The sequence below is a fragment of the Lynx canadensis genome, chromosome A2, assembly GCF_007474595.2.
Source record: "Lynx canadensis isolate LIC74 chromosome A2, mLynCan4.pri.v2, whole genome shotgun sequence".
Classification (NCBI taxonomy): Eukaryota; Metazoa; Chordata; class Mammalia; order Carnivora; family Felidae; genus Lynx; species Lynx canadensis.
In genome coordinates, this window is record NC_044304.2 from 121,734,306 (window position 1) to 121,749,324 (window position 15,019).

Below are 15,019 nucleotides of genomic sequence, written 5' to 3' on the forward strand. Positions count from 1 at the left end.
CAGGTCTTATATTTGCTTCTCCATCCAGTCTGTCCCATTATGATAGTTTAGTTGAAGTCCATGAAGAAAATATGGCCTCGCGCAGATATGTAGTTGGAACAGGGAAAAGCGTGTTATTAGTCTCTTCCGGAAACCAGGGGTATTCTTTGATGCTGCACCAAACTAGACAAGTTGTGGTTTCTTATTGTGGAGTCTGAAAGCATAGCCAGGAACTTTTTGTACCTTACCAATATCTATCGGTCTGCCTTGCACTTTGAATGAATCTTTTGCCACCGCCTAGTTTAATAACATGATGCATTTGCTCATTTGGAAAATATTGGCTTACTGAGTTATCTGGGTTCCTGAGATCTTCTGAATGTGAACACATTTCATTAAAAAAAAAAAAAAAGAAACAACAACAAAAACAACCCAACAACCCACATCAAAAAAATCACATTGCTTGATGTTGCCACCCAATTCATCAGAAAAAATTTTTAAGTGCTGAGAAGCCCTCAAGCTCACCGTGGCTGATTCAGGTTCCCCCAAATTTTCATTTTTACCTGATAATTTGTATTTTATCACTGACCGTTCATCAGTTGTTTCGCTTGAAGTGACAGGCTCAGTTTATTTTCAAGAAAACGCCTGCCGGATACCCAAGTCTGAGTAACCATAGTTTGTCTGTCAGTTGTTCCGCGAAAAACATTAGCAAGTTCGTTTCACAGCTCAGATGGTTGCACAAGTGCTTTTCCTTGAGACAGCCGGGTCCTCTGCACCCAGCGGAGTATGTATATATACCTCCCATTTTATCCCATGGAATATTAAAGAGATGTGGACCATAGGGTTGAGATTGAATACAGTTAGTAAGTGTTATGCTTCAGCATGGACGTTCTTTCTCTTTTCTTTTTTTCCAATTTTTTAAAAAAAATATTTATTCTTGAGAGAGAGAGAGACAGAACATAAGCGGGGGAGGAGCAGAGCGAGAGAGGGACACAGACTCCAAAGCAGGCTCCAGGCTCCAAGCTGTCAGGACAGAGCCTGATGCGGGCTCGAACTCACAAGCCGTGAGATCATGACCCGAGCCAAGGTTGGATGCTTAACCATTGACTGAGCCACCCCGGCGCCCCTCATCATGGACGTTCTTAAGCAAAATTAGCATTTTACTTATGTACTGTTATTGCAAGTGGTGGCAAATACCTCCAGTGCTAGTAAAGTTCGGTGCCACCCCCTGGATTCGTGCTACTGGCCAGCAGTTTTTCCCACCAGGGCATTTGCATTATTACGGCGAATGTCAACACAGTGAAAAAGGCAACTCATGTCATATTATTATGAAAAGTGGTTTGAGCTCCCTAGAAGGATTTGGGGACCTTTAAGGCTGGCAGATCACACTTTGAGAACTGGTGGACCAGATGAATGCTGGGGTCCTGTCCTACAGCGACATCCCATCACATCCGTGCAGTTGAGACCCCCTTCACAACTGAGATGCGAGGCAGATTGCATAGATCTGCTTTACCACTAGGAGATTGACCCAAACTTCTGAAGGGGGGATGATTGCCTCGGGAGGTGTGTTTTTTCCCTTGGGGTACCTGAATCTTATGAAGGGCATTGAAAGATAGGACAGGTTGTTGTAGAATTTCCCCAGGCTTTCTAGAAAGTGTTCTGTGGACCTGTGAGTACCTTGGCCATACTTAATTGGTTGCTCGAGAGAGAAGAGCAAGATTTGCTAGGTATTTCATCATTTTTTTTTTTTTTTTTTTTTTTTTTTTTTTTTACTTACTAGGTCAGCTCTGTACTTACGAAGGATGAGTAAGAGGCTGGGTTCCCTGCCTTTGGCCAGAGCTTGGGTCTCCTTGGGAATGGTGACTAATATTTTCTGCACTGTGTGGCAGGGATGCCCTGGTGGCTTTTGGAGGGTTGTAGTGCCTAGTAATTTCCACTAGGCAACAATACTACAGAATTAGCTATTTTTATTCCAGCTCGGGCTTTACCACTGGGTTCAGGATTATTTCTGGAAATTCTGAGAGATCCCAAATTTTAAACCCAGGAAAAGCCTCGCAGGTCTGTTTTTGTCCCCTCTACCTCCGCTCCCCTATCCTAGATTGGTAAATTGTGTTCCCATTTCATCAGTTGATCATTGACAGTAAAATAGGACATTTCTGTTGACTCCTTTCGAATTCCTTCATTTCAAAAACTAAGCAAGCCTTGAGCGCTTACTAGATATAGGTCACTGAGCTGGGAACTCTGGACACCAGAGATGAATGAAGATTGGCCTCTGCTGTTCCTGGTCTATCAGCAGGAGAGGCTAAGGCCCTGTGTGACTGGGGACTGGGGAAAAGCTAGAGAGCAGTGGCTGATGTTTGTTGATTGCCCTCATGGGTCTGGCTCTGTGCCAGTGCCTTCCATGGGTGTCTCCCTTCATACTATGATCTTGTGGAAAATAGATGCTATAGGTCCCCAATCCCTCATTTGACCTTTGGGCCAGATGTGTTTTGGAATTCAGAATTTCATTATTTTCAGGAAAGAAACACCATGCACAAACCATTTATCACCTAATGCTTTGCAGTAGGGTTTGGGGTAGCACCCCCTAAGCAAAAATATTGACATTTCTACAACTAAAGATATGAATATTCACACTAGAAAAATACTATAAACAACCTCGTAACAGTTCAGAAGAATTTGCCACAGGATTCCAGAAGAAACTTGTTTTGAGAGGTTTTAGAAATTACAGATAGTGTGGGGTGCCTGGAGGGCTCAGTTGGGTAAGCCTCTGACTCTTGATTTTGGCTTGGGACCGAGACCCTGCATCGGGCTCTGCACTGACAGCTTGAAGCCTGCTTGGGACTCTCTCCTTCTCTCTCTGCCCCTCAAAATAAACATTAAAAAAAAGAGAAATTAGGGGCGCCTGGTTGGCTCAGTCAGTTAAGTGTCTGCCTTGGGCTCAGGTCATGATCTCGCATGATCTTCATGTGTTCGAGCCCCGTGTCAGGCTCTGTGCTGAGAGCTCAGAGGCTGAAGCTTGTTTTGGATTATGTGTTTCCTCTCTCTCTCTGCCCGTCCTCCACTCATGCTCTGTTTGTCTGTCTCTTTCTTAAAAGTAAACAAACATTAAGAAAAAAGAGAGAAATTCCAGATTGTGGATTGTGGACAGGTTATATTACAGGTGAGGGCAGTGGGGGACAGAGAAATTAATAACTTGCCACAGAGAGCATGGCTGGTAGGTAGGTGGTAATGCAGGAATTGGGAAACAGATCCGACCCTGGAGCTACAGCTGCACCTGCTCCTGGACGCTGTTCTCTGTAAGACTGTGGGAGAAGGGCTGAGGCACGCTCTTGGGGCTTATGCACGTGGAGCACGGTGACAGCATTACGGATGTGGCAGCCTGTGAGTACCTCCTCAAAGGATAGGTGGGATTTTAAGAGGAGTTGGGAATGGGGAAAGATGTTCCAGGGGGAGGAAACGCCATGGGCAAATGCTTGTCGTGTGGGATGGAGTGTTTTCCCACCTCCCTTGAAGGGGATGGGATCCTCACTGCCCTTGTCCTTGCCCCTTTCAGGATTCCCTTCGCAAGCGCTCCCTGAGGCGGTCCCTGTCCTTGAGCAGCGGCGCCCCCCAGGCCTCCGAGGAAGAGGGCCAGAAAGTGCCTGAGCTTTCCGCTGGTGCCCCGGCCCATCCTGCAGCCCAGGAGGGCCTGGCGTCCAGCACTGGCTCCGCTTCCAGAAGTCCCCTGGGCCCACTCAGTGAGCTGACCTCAGAAAAACAGAAAACCACACCCAGCAGCCCCCCTCACTTGCCCAGCAAAGGGCTCCTGCAGAGGGGGAGCGGCAGGTGGCGAGATCTTGCAGAGGACAGCCCAGCTGTGGACAGTGGCTCGGAGGGCAACAGGATGCCCTCGAAGTTCTCCTTGCCAGGTGGGAGTGCCAGGACGACCCAGGAGAGGCTGGAGAGAGCGTTCACACGGCAGGGGACCCAGCCCCTGCCCCTCAGGTGAGTGGGCTGTGCTGAGGTGATGGCTTTCCCAGAGATCTGCCCAGTCCCCCGTGGCTCTTTGGGCTCTCAGAGCAAGCCTGTGAAGTCCAGAAAGTGGGTATGGTCCCCCCACGAGGGAGAGAACAGCCCAGAGTGCGTACATACGGGAAGCTTCAGAGGAGGGAGGGTTCCTTGGTCCTTTTTTCTTCTCACAGTCTCGAGATTTGGCACATGATTCCCAGACTTACCTGCAGCAACATGGCCAGGTTGATGTGGCGTAAGAGATGTTTCTTGTGGGAGGCCCCAGACATGGTGATGTATCGGCTCCCACAAGGCTCTTGGGGGCAAACTTTTTTTTTTGTATTACTCTTCTTTTATTCTTTCACAATAGACCTTGATGATTCCTATATTGATTCATCTTTGAATGTCAACCAACCTTACATTCCTGGCATAAATCTTACTTGGATGTATTATCTTTTTATATATTATTTGATTAAATTTATTAATATTTGTATGTAGGGTTTTATGTATAAATTCGTGAAGGAGATTGGCTAGCAAATTTCCTTCCTTGCAACAACACCATGAGATTCCATTATCTAGGATATGCTTGAAGGGGTGCCCCTTTTTTCTGTTCTCTTGAAGAGTTAGGCACTTGGGTGCTGGTGGTACAGGCAAACTAAATAGATTATAGTCCATAAACTCCCTTTATGACCCTAGTAAGCTGGGCCTACTCTGCTTAACACATTTTGTGGCTATGTTATTCGATGCGTGTACATCTAGAAGTTTTGTATCTTCCTGTCGGATAGACTTTTCTATCATTATGAAATCTCTATCTCTGGTAATGCTTATTGCCTTAATGTCTATTTAGGGAGAGCTACCCCAGCCTTCCTTTGATTATAGTATAGCGATGGAGTATCTTTTTCTATCTTTTTACTTTCATCCATTCTATAGCCTTTTACTTAAGGGTTCTGACCAAAACCCTATGGGGTTTGCCAGGATCCTTCCCTCTTTTTTAAAAGATTATAATTTATTTAAGCTAAAAACACACACACACACACAAAAACCCAGTTCACCCATTCCTCCACCCTCTGCTCCCCTCAGCCTTCTTTTGTGATACCTTTTACGGCGACAGATTTTCCTCTAAGCAATGCTTTGTTGTATTCCGTGAGTTCATATGTTGTCTATTCATATGACTTAGTTTAAATATTTTCTAATTCCCGTTGTGATTTATTCTTTTGACCCATAGGTTATTTAGACGCATATTGACCGAAGCAAACATCTGGGGTATTTTTCTGGTTTCTGTTTTTGATTTCTGGCTTGTTTTCACTTCAGTCACATACACTCTGTATGAGTTCAGTCTTTTGATATTTGTTGGGATTTCTTTATGGCCCGGTATAGATTTAAAGCTTATCTCTTCTCAGCAGTGAATATTGGGAATTTTTAACCCTCTCAGATAATTTTTATTTTAGTTGGGATAATTATTGCATTTACATTTGTCTGTTGCATTTGGTAGGATGAAAAGATCCGCTTCTATTTTTCCCCACAGAGTAAGACAGTTTTCCAGCACCATCTACAATCTGTTCCTCACCCCACTGATTCATGAAGCCACCTTTATTCTTTACAAAGTTCCCATTTCGATGTGGGTCTGTCTTTGAGCTCTCTATTGGGGTTATTGGTCTTCCGTCCTTTTTTAAAAATCTAAAACCACATGACCACAGCTTTTATTACTATGACTTCGTAGTTATAGCTTAGTATCTTGGTGGGGCCAGTCCCCCCTTCTCTTCCTTTGTTTCAGCATTGATGTAGCTACTTCTATTTTTTTACTTGAAAGTTTTTTTAAAGGTTTATTTATTTATTTTGAGAAACAGAGAGAGAGGGAGAGAGCACAAGTGGGGTAGGGGCAGATAGAGAGAGAGAGAGAGGACTCCAAGCAGGCTCTGTGCTGACACACTGCAGAGCCTGACGTGGGGCTCAGACCCACAAACCCCGAGACCATGACCTGAGCTGAAATCCAGAGTGGCCACCCAATCCACCGAGCCACCCAGGTGCCCTCTTGTAGCTACTTCTAGATCTTTATTCTTTCTACAGGTCTTTTTCCCATTACCCAACATGGGTAGAACTGACTTGTCCTCTTGCTATAAAGGCCTGACTTCCGAATCATTTCGTGACTGGCTCTTTCTTGTCAGTCAGATGTTCTGGACTCAGACTGGTTTTCTCTGACCAACTGCACCTCTACCCCCGCATTTCCAGCCTGTTTTTTTGGCCTCTCAGCACCTATCATTACCTGAAGTTATTTTATTTACTTACCCATTATGTGTCTCCCTCACAATAGAAAATAAATTTCATGAGAACAGAGACTTTATATTCCCTGCTCCTAGAATAGTGCTTGGTATACAGAGGGCATTCGATGAGCATTTGCTTAATACTATTTCTACCACCACCAGCAGCAGTAACAAGATCAATCAACTTTTGATATTGACCTGTTTTGTGTAAGACACTGTTCTAAGTGTTTTGAGTAAATTCACTCTTTTAATCCTCATACGGTTCTAGGAGGGATATACTATTATAATTCCCATTTTACAGGCGAGGAAGCTCACCCAGAGAAGTGGCTATACTTGTGCATGCTTATACACCTGGTAAGAGGCAGAACGGGTTAGAACCCGGGCGGCGAGCTCCAGAGTCTGGGGAATATGTGAACAAATGGCGTCACCTCTCACCCTGAATAGAAATCCTTTCCACAGCCTTTAGGGTGGTGACTGGCTTCCACTTGAACCCCTCCTGCCATGGGGAGCTCCCCAGTTCCCATAGCACTTTTGCGTGATTCTGACTGCGAGACAATTCTTCTTCACACTGAGTTAAAATCTGCTTGCTGTGGTTTGACTCAGCGGGCCTTGTTTTGCCCTCCCATGCCACAACCCGAGCGCACCTGAAAGGGAACAGTGCCTCCAACCTAATGGATGGGAGCATTCTCAGGCTGCGGTGATCGGTGGGGGGAGATGGTGGGTTGAGGGGAAAGAGGAGTGGCTGGATAGCAGGTGGCCTGGGTTCTAGTCCTCGCTCTGCCCTGGCTGACCTGCGCCAGTCATTTGTTTCTGGACTTAACTGTCTCTGACAGTAAAATGTGGCCACTGGGTAGATGAGGTCCAGGTTTCTTTCCAGCCTGTGCATTTTGCTGGCCTGTGGCTCTTACTTTCAGAGTTATTCTGGACCCTCTGCTTCAGTCATCAGGTTTTTATTGAACACCTACTGTTTACAGTGCTCTTAGGAGGTATGGCACATGGGCTCTGGAATCCAGTGGGCTGGACTCAGATTCCATGGACTGGCAATTCTGCCCCTTATAACCACTGTGGCCTTACCCCAGTTAGTAAACCCTTGAAAGATGCTGTGAACTTTGTTTTACAGTAAGCAGGTAAAAGTGCATTCACATCCCCCATCCCCAATACCAGGAGAAGTATAATCAGGGGTGTTTCACACATGTTTAATAGTGTTGACCTTTATATTGATCAATCAACAAACATTTTGGGGGGCTTTGTTTTTTACCTACCACTTACTCTCTATTTGTTGGACACTGTGCTAAGTGCTTATATGTATTATCCCATTTGCTCTTTATACTAATCGGTTGAGGTGAATATTATGTATTGTTGGTTTTTTTTCTTTTGTGTGCTTATTAAATAGTATTCTTCTCCTGAGCTCTGAACAAATTGACAAACAAAACAAAGGGTATCAGTTAGATTGGAGTAACATACATATCATTTCTGTGATTGATAAGGGGAAGATAGAAGACACAACAGACCCCGAGGCCTCGTGGGCCCAGAGCTAGATGGACTTCCCCACCTCATCTCAGGCCATGGGCAGGTCAGCTCTTGTGGCCACGTGGTGGGAGCGGCTGCCCCCGGGAGAGCAACTCACTCTCAAGAGGAGAAAGGCTACAGTTGAGCTTAATGTGCTCAGCTACAGCTGAGCTTTTCTTTCTTTCCCAAATTAACGGGTCAGCTATGTCACACTTCCTTCCTTAGGCTGGAGTGCATCGAGGGAGGAGAGTAAAGGTCTGCAGGAGGGTAGACTAGTAGAGCTCCCTGCAAACTCCCAGAAGACACTGCAGGTTCAGAGTGGGCATCCCCCCACCCAGCAGTTATTATCCCTATGTTACAGATGAGGAAACGGAGGCCAGAGAATTTAAGGAACCTCTCAAGGTTCTGGGTGGAAGCAGGTCCCAGGGCTCAGTTTGGTGGATGGAATATGGGTTGGATTTCAGCTGCCTCTTGTCCCCTCAGCTAGGCATGTTTGTACAGTGCACATACTACATAACCGTATGCAGCACCTTTGACTTAAAAGCCATAGTAAGCTCCCTGTCCTTCCCAACCCCCCTCTATCAGTCCTGCCCACCTATACCCCCTTCCCCATTCATTTCATTCGATTCAGTAAATGTGGATCGGAGTCATAGTGTGTATCAGACCTGTGAGCTCTTCAAGATGAGAGAGATGTGTGGTATGTAATTATTTCATTTTATTTTTTTTAAGGTTTATTTATTTATTTTGATAGAGAGAGAGAGTGCATGAGCTGGGGAGGGGCAGAGAGAGAGGGAAAGAGAGAATCCCAAGCAGGTTCCACACTGCTCAACACGGGGCTCCATCCCACGAACTGTGAGATCATGACCTGAGCCGAAATCAAGAGTTGGACACTTAACCGACTGAGCCACCCGGGCACCCTGCGTATGCAGTTATTTTAAAGCATGGCAAAGACAGTGAGATGACAGCAGGGCCGGCTTGTGTGTGCAGCGCTGCCCCATCACCCTGCCCTAATGAAGCTGAGGAAAGGTGGCTACTTGGAGCCTTCTGTGGGCCTTGCAACGTCGGGCCCAGGGATGGCCATGGAAGTCACACCTAGGGGCAGAGGCAGGGGCAGGAGCAGGGAGCATGTGTCCTGGGAGAGAGTGGGGGGGGGGGTGGCGGATGATATGACCTGCTGAGATGTTAGGGGACATGAATATCTATGCAATCAGGCCCTTCTAACCCCTTGGATCTAACTCAGTGGCTGAAGGGACCACTTTCTGCTTTGATTTTTGTTCCTTTCCCGTGTCCTTCGATCTAAGAAGATACTCAGAAAATATGTCTTCTGGGCTCCCACTGTGGGGGTTGTGGTTGAGACAATCTGTCATTTGTCACTGGTTTGTCAGGGCTGCCCTTGTTAGGTTTCTGTGCTCATCAGTTGGATCTGCTGGGACTCTGGCCGCGACCTGGGTAGTCCTGTAACCCTTGCCTCATTCTGCTTCCTGCCATTGCACTATGTGGCGGGCAGGACATTCCTCTGTATCTTTACATATGTTGCTATCACCCACATGCCTTGGCCAAAGTAGGTCCTCAGGAAACCTTAGGTGAAGGACCAAGAGCACGGGAGAGGAATTCGTTATTTAGAAGTCCCCAGAGCTGGGTGTTCTAAGCCTGGTGGCTCCCCAAGTGGCACTTTGTGAAAGTTGATGGTCTGGTTGGGGGTGACCAGCCCTTGCGGTGCTTACAGACCTCTCTGAGGACGTGCTGGCCTGTCATTTGTGTAAGAATCCCTCAGAGTGAATTTCTGGGCCTTCTGATGGCCACATGGACTGTGCTGTGGTTGTTTTTCTGCACATCTGCTCAAAACCTGTCACTCTGGGCATCTGGCAATAGGAACTGGCTTCAGCTTGTACTTTCCGGGTGTGCATGGGCCACACAAGCTCCAGCCACTCACTGTTTGCCCAGTCTCCTTTGGAAACACGGTATGTAGACATGGGCATGAAATTGAAAGTTGTTGGCCTCCCTTGGGAGTTCAACCCATGGCAGGGGCCACAGCAGCAGTCTTTAGGCACCAGAGCCCCTGAGCGAATGCGCGTCCCCTCGTGCAGTTTGAGCAATGGGGCCCTGGAACTTTGGGGGTGAAGCCCAGCAGTGTGTTTTTTTTTGTATTATTGTTAAAAAAAATTTTTTAACATTTATTTATTATTGAGAGACAGAGAGAGGCAGAGCATGAGCATGGGAGGGGCAGAGAGAGGGAGACACAGAATCCCAAGCAGGCTCCAGGCTCTGAGCTGTCAGCACAGAGCCCCACGTGGGGCTTGAACTCACAAACCACTGCAAGATCATGACCTGAGCCGAAGCTGGACGCTTGACCGACTGAGCCACCCAGGCGCCCCCCAGCAGTGTGTTTTAACAAGCCCTCCAGGTGATGTGCTTCAGGTGAAGCTGAAGAACCAGTGCCCTAGAAGCCTGAGATGGAGGGGTGACTGCATGTAATTACTGGGGTGCTCTCAGGAGAAAGTCAGTGGGGGGGGGGGCGGACAGGGTGGGGGAAGGTCTCAGCCAGGATGTGGGGCCTTAGTCTGATCTCCCAGGGAGATGAGAGTGTGAATTGACCCAGAGCTGGCCCCACCTTTAAGCTAGGAGAGGGCTTTTTTCCCAAGTCAGTCACTGGCTAAGGGTCGCCCGTCCTGGGGGGTTGCGATGGGCAGTGTGCCACCTCCTGGGTGAGTCTGGCAAAGGGTGATTCTGTGGAGAAGGACGCAGCTGTGAGCTCTTAGCCAGCATGGACAGCAGCCGGGATGGGCACGCTGAGGCAAGGGCACCTGGGCGGGGCACCAGTGTTGTCTGTGTCATTCTTGTGGGTCCTTGTACACTCGCCCAGAACTTGGTGTTATTTTAAAAAATATTTATTTATTTATTTGTTTGTTTGTTTGTTTTTAATGTTTTTATTTATATGTGTGTGTGTGTGAGAGAGAGAGTGCACAAGCAGGGGAAGGACAGAGACAGAGAGAGACACACAGAATCCAAAGCAGGCTCCAGGCTCTGAGCTGGCAGCACAGAGCCCGACATGGGGCTCGAACCCATAAACTGTGAGATCATGACCTAAGCAGAAGTCGGATGCTTAACCGACTGAGCCGCCCAGGTGCCCCAAACCCGGGTTATGGCAGACAAGCTGCAAAGCCTGTTCATGGCCATCACCTCTGGTGCATAGGGTGCCCTGGTGAGGCAGGCCAGGCAGGCTCGTTTATAGGCTGGGAGACAGACTCTAGAGGGGACACTGGAATGAAGCTTAATTCAGGCCCACAGACAGCCCCTCCCATCATGAAACCGCAGCCCCTGCTGCAAGAATGCCAGATGAACTGTCACTGGCTTCGTGGCTGCTAACGTCCTGCTGTGTCGATCAGACGGGAGGTGCCTCTTGAGCCCTTTTGGTGCCCAGGCCACCACTAGGGCTACAGAAGGGTGAGATGGCTCCTTGCCTCCGAAGCCCAGGGCCTTTCGTGAAGCTGTCCGTACTTGGGTGCTCGATTGTGGCCCTCAGAGGAGTGGAAGATTGGAGCGGTTAGGGAGTGCTGCGGACAGGGAAAAGGGCCTTGGGCTTGGAGAGGCCATGGTTAACGCAAAGACTTCACGGTGAAGCACTGACATCGGGTGAGGAATGTAATTAAACTGCCTTGTTGTGCAGCCTGGACTCCGCTTTAGCCCCGAGTATCAGTGTCCCTGCCTCTGTGTGGAAGCCAGTAGTCGATTCCAGGGGTTCAGTGAGTGCCATTAGGGGGCCCCAGCAGATTTTTCGGGTTTTGTAGAATGGACAGTAGGTGGCGGCAGATCGTCATCAGTCATCAGGACTCCAGAGACCCTTGCTGGCGATTTCATTCAGCAGGCCCTCAGCAGGCCCCTCTTAAGGACAGTGCGCCCTGAGGAGCTAGGAGCGAATCCCGGTCCCTCCCGGATCCCCATCCCCTCCCAGGCTCCTGATCGTGAGCAGAGGCCGGCAGGCACACAGATGCCTGGCTGCGCCCTGAGAGGGAGTGGACAATGCCATCTGGGGCTTGGCAGAGGCTTAGCTGAGGATGTGGTATTTGCGGTTTACGGGCTCTTCCCCATACCCGAGCATCCCGGGTCTGACGCCATCTGCACTGCATGGGATGAGTAATGGGTGGGACTTCCAGTTTAATTTATCTCTGCACATTATTTGGAGTCAGTCTGTAAAGATTCGAAATTAGCTGACTCTTGACACATACATATTTGCTTTCCTGTGTCCCAGAGGCCCCGTGTGAACAGGTACCGGCCTGCGGCTCCTGTGCTGGTCCGGCTTCACCTTCCTAACTGACTCCAGGGACCTCTCTTCTATGGTGGGTACGGCTGCTCTGTGCTCAGCTGGCCTCCCTCCCACCTCTCACCCACATTTACCCTACATGTGTGCTCCCCCAAACCCCCCACCCGCGGGGGAATACCAGTTCTCGCTTCCTTGCACGTGCAGGAGATTAAATAGGAGAAACTGCCCCAGTGCACATTTCAGGCCACTTGGAGTCCTGTAGGACAGGGGCAGATATCCCTACCCTGTGGGGTAATTCTCGCTGCTGGCCACCCACCTTCAGCTCCAGGGCACCTGGGTCTTCTGTCCAGGGCATCGCCTAGGGAAGCCAATACTGCTGGATAAAAGGAGGCTCTTAAGGCTCAGGGATAATTTTTGGGAGATGGCTGCCAGCAGGGGTAGTATATGGAGATTCTTCTCTCCTGGGTGCTTTTTAATTTTCTTCCCCCCTCCCTCCATGATGCTTTTTTGCTGGTCTGCCAGTTAGCTCACTAGACCCTGGCTACCAGAACTGCAAAGAGGTCCATCTAGAGGTCAGCAACAGGACCAGGATGAGAGTGACGCAAATGGGGCATCTAGGGTGCAGGGTTTAAGGAGCACTCGTTCTCAGGGTGGTTCATCTGCATGAACCTGGGAGTGAGTGCCTCCTTAAAATTTTCACCTTAGGTGCCTTGCATATGTCACTCTAATGGTGGCCTGATCGACATAGTCTGTGCGCTTCTCTTCTGCTCCTGGGTATCATGGATAACCCTCACTATAGCGTGGTGGCTTCATAACTCACCTTTACTTCCATGAAGTCCTTAAGGACTGGAGTGGGCCTGCCTGCCTCCCTCCCTTCCTCCCTTCCTTTTTTTCTAGCCATATCCCTGGACCTGGCAATAAGTATTGGGCAAAAGGAGAAAGGAGAAAGGAAGCAAAAATTATGCTGATCTGCTTGGGACAGTGTCATAAAACTTTAAACTGATAATTTTCAGTAGAATTGAAACAATCACAGATTTATCCTCAGGGTCACTTGGTATTCATTCATTCGCTCATTCATTTTTTATTCATACATTCATTTAACCAACCAACAATCCATCCATCCAACCAACCAACCAACCCACCAGCCCACCAACCCAAACCATCACAACTGTGATGTCCTATATTTAAGTCATCTTGAATGTTGCCTTCTCTAGGAAGCTTTCCCTGATCTCTTTTCTGCTCCAACACCTGGACATGACCCCCTTCTCATAGTTCTCACAGCACATGTCACACTGAAGAGAGCTCACAGGCTACTTTGTTCGTCCTGCTGGACTGTCAGCTGCCTGAGTGTGGGGGTGAGTTGTCTATGACCCATCCTCCCTCAACTTTGCTCAGAACTGTTCCACACTTATTGGATGCAACTGGATTATATCGGCTTTGCCTTGGGGAGGGGGAAGTGAAGTGTGAGGTCTTCCCTTCACTTAAGGAACACGCGGAAGAGTGGGATTCATGATTTTTTGGACAGAAAAAGTCGCCTAAAAGTAGCAGGCAGCATCTGTCCCAGGCCAGGTGGATGGTGCCCATTCAGATGCCACAGGGTCTTAGAGGAGAGGGTGTTCCTGGGCTGGGCCTTGAAGGGTGAGCAAGGTTGGAATAGCCAAGTTGGGAAATTGCCAAGGGCCTCACCGTGGTGCCTGGACATACTCATTGTTCTCCTTTTCTCCCAGTCTGAGATTTCTTGAGAAAAAGTGTGCTGGTATTCCTGGGAGTCTCATTCCTGAAAGCTAAAGCAACTCTCTCAACTTTCCTCAGCACCCCCCTCCTTCTTAGAGTTTATTTATTTATTTGAGAGAGAGGATGAGTAGGGGAGGGGCAGAGAGAGAGGGAGAGAGAGGATCCCAAGCAGCCTTTGTGCTGGTGCTGCCAGCACAGAGCCTGATGCGGGGCTCAAACTCACAAACCATGAGATCACCATCTGAGCCGAAACCAAAAGTTGGATGCTTAACCAACTCAACCACCCAGTTGGTGGTTCAGCTGAACCTTTTTTTTCTGGAGCCTCCTGAACCCTTTTTTTCTGGAGCTTGTATTGGGTTCTGCTGCATTTGTAGACATTTATGGATGATGTGCATCTATGGGGGCTCATATAGAAAGAGCCTAAGCTCATAGCTTTCCCTAAAGATTGGGAAGGGGCTTTGGTTTAGGGAAAAGATGGGCATTCTTGTTAGCACCCTGAGTGTAACTTTGTTAGGCTAACTGCCTCGGGGACTGGGGCAGAGAGAGCTGATGATGTCTTTCCCCTGCTAAATCCCTTTCTATTCTGATGGAGCGGACCTTCCCTTGTGACTCCCCAGCTCATTTTCCCAAACAGCGGCCGTGGGATGGAATACTGCTGTGACTCACTCAGGCTGGTGCCTCTACTGTAGAAAGATGGGCTTTGATCCTGAGTTCTGTCAAGGGCATTTTGGGTAGAGTTCTTCAGATCGCAAAGATGGCCTGCCAGGGCAGTTTCCTGTATAGCTGGATTCCATGTGTGTGCCTCATTCCAGAAAATTCTACTTTGTTTTCTCTGCTCATTCCACAAGAAGTTACTAAAGCCATGGGATTCCTTCCATTTCCTGTTGAGGCCACTTTTGCAGCCATGGGTCCCTCAGAAGTGGAGCCTTTTCCCAATAGAGTAAACAGTTTTTGATCTCAATCTAAATACATGTTATTTAATTTTATTCAATTCAACAAAGCACTTATGGAGTACGTCTTGCTTGTTCGACTAGTGTTGGAAGGAGAGATGATGGATAGGTTCCTGTCCCAAAGAGGCTGAGACATCCATGCAAATGACTGTCATACAGGATTAAAAAAAGGCAAGTGACAAGGGGACAAGGGCAGAGAGCCATGGAACTAAGGTCTGGATTATTTCAGGGATAATTAAGCTCTTGAGCACTCACATTTGACAAGTCCTGTGGCAAGAGCTTTAGATACATTACTTTATTTAATCCTGATAGCCACATGGGGAGAGTTATCGTCTTCATTT

The 15,019-nt window shown here is 48.1% G+C and overlaps 1 protein-coding gene across 1 annotated transcript in view; it reads left to right on the top strand.

Moving 5' to 3' along the window:
• The window catches only part of MINDY4 (MINDY lysine 48 deubiquitinase 4), a 116,219-nt gene that overhangs the window by 23,405 nt on the left and 77,795 nt on the right, over nt 1-15,019 (top strand). Inside the window, 1 exon segment of the mRNA XM_030308184.1 lies at nt 3,530-3,960. Within this exon segment, the coding sequence (XP_030164044.1) occupies nt 3,530-3,960 (431 nt within the window).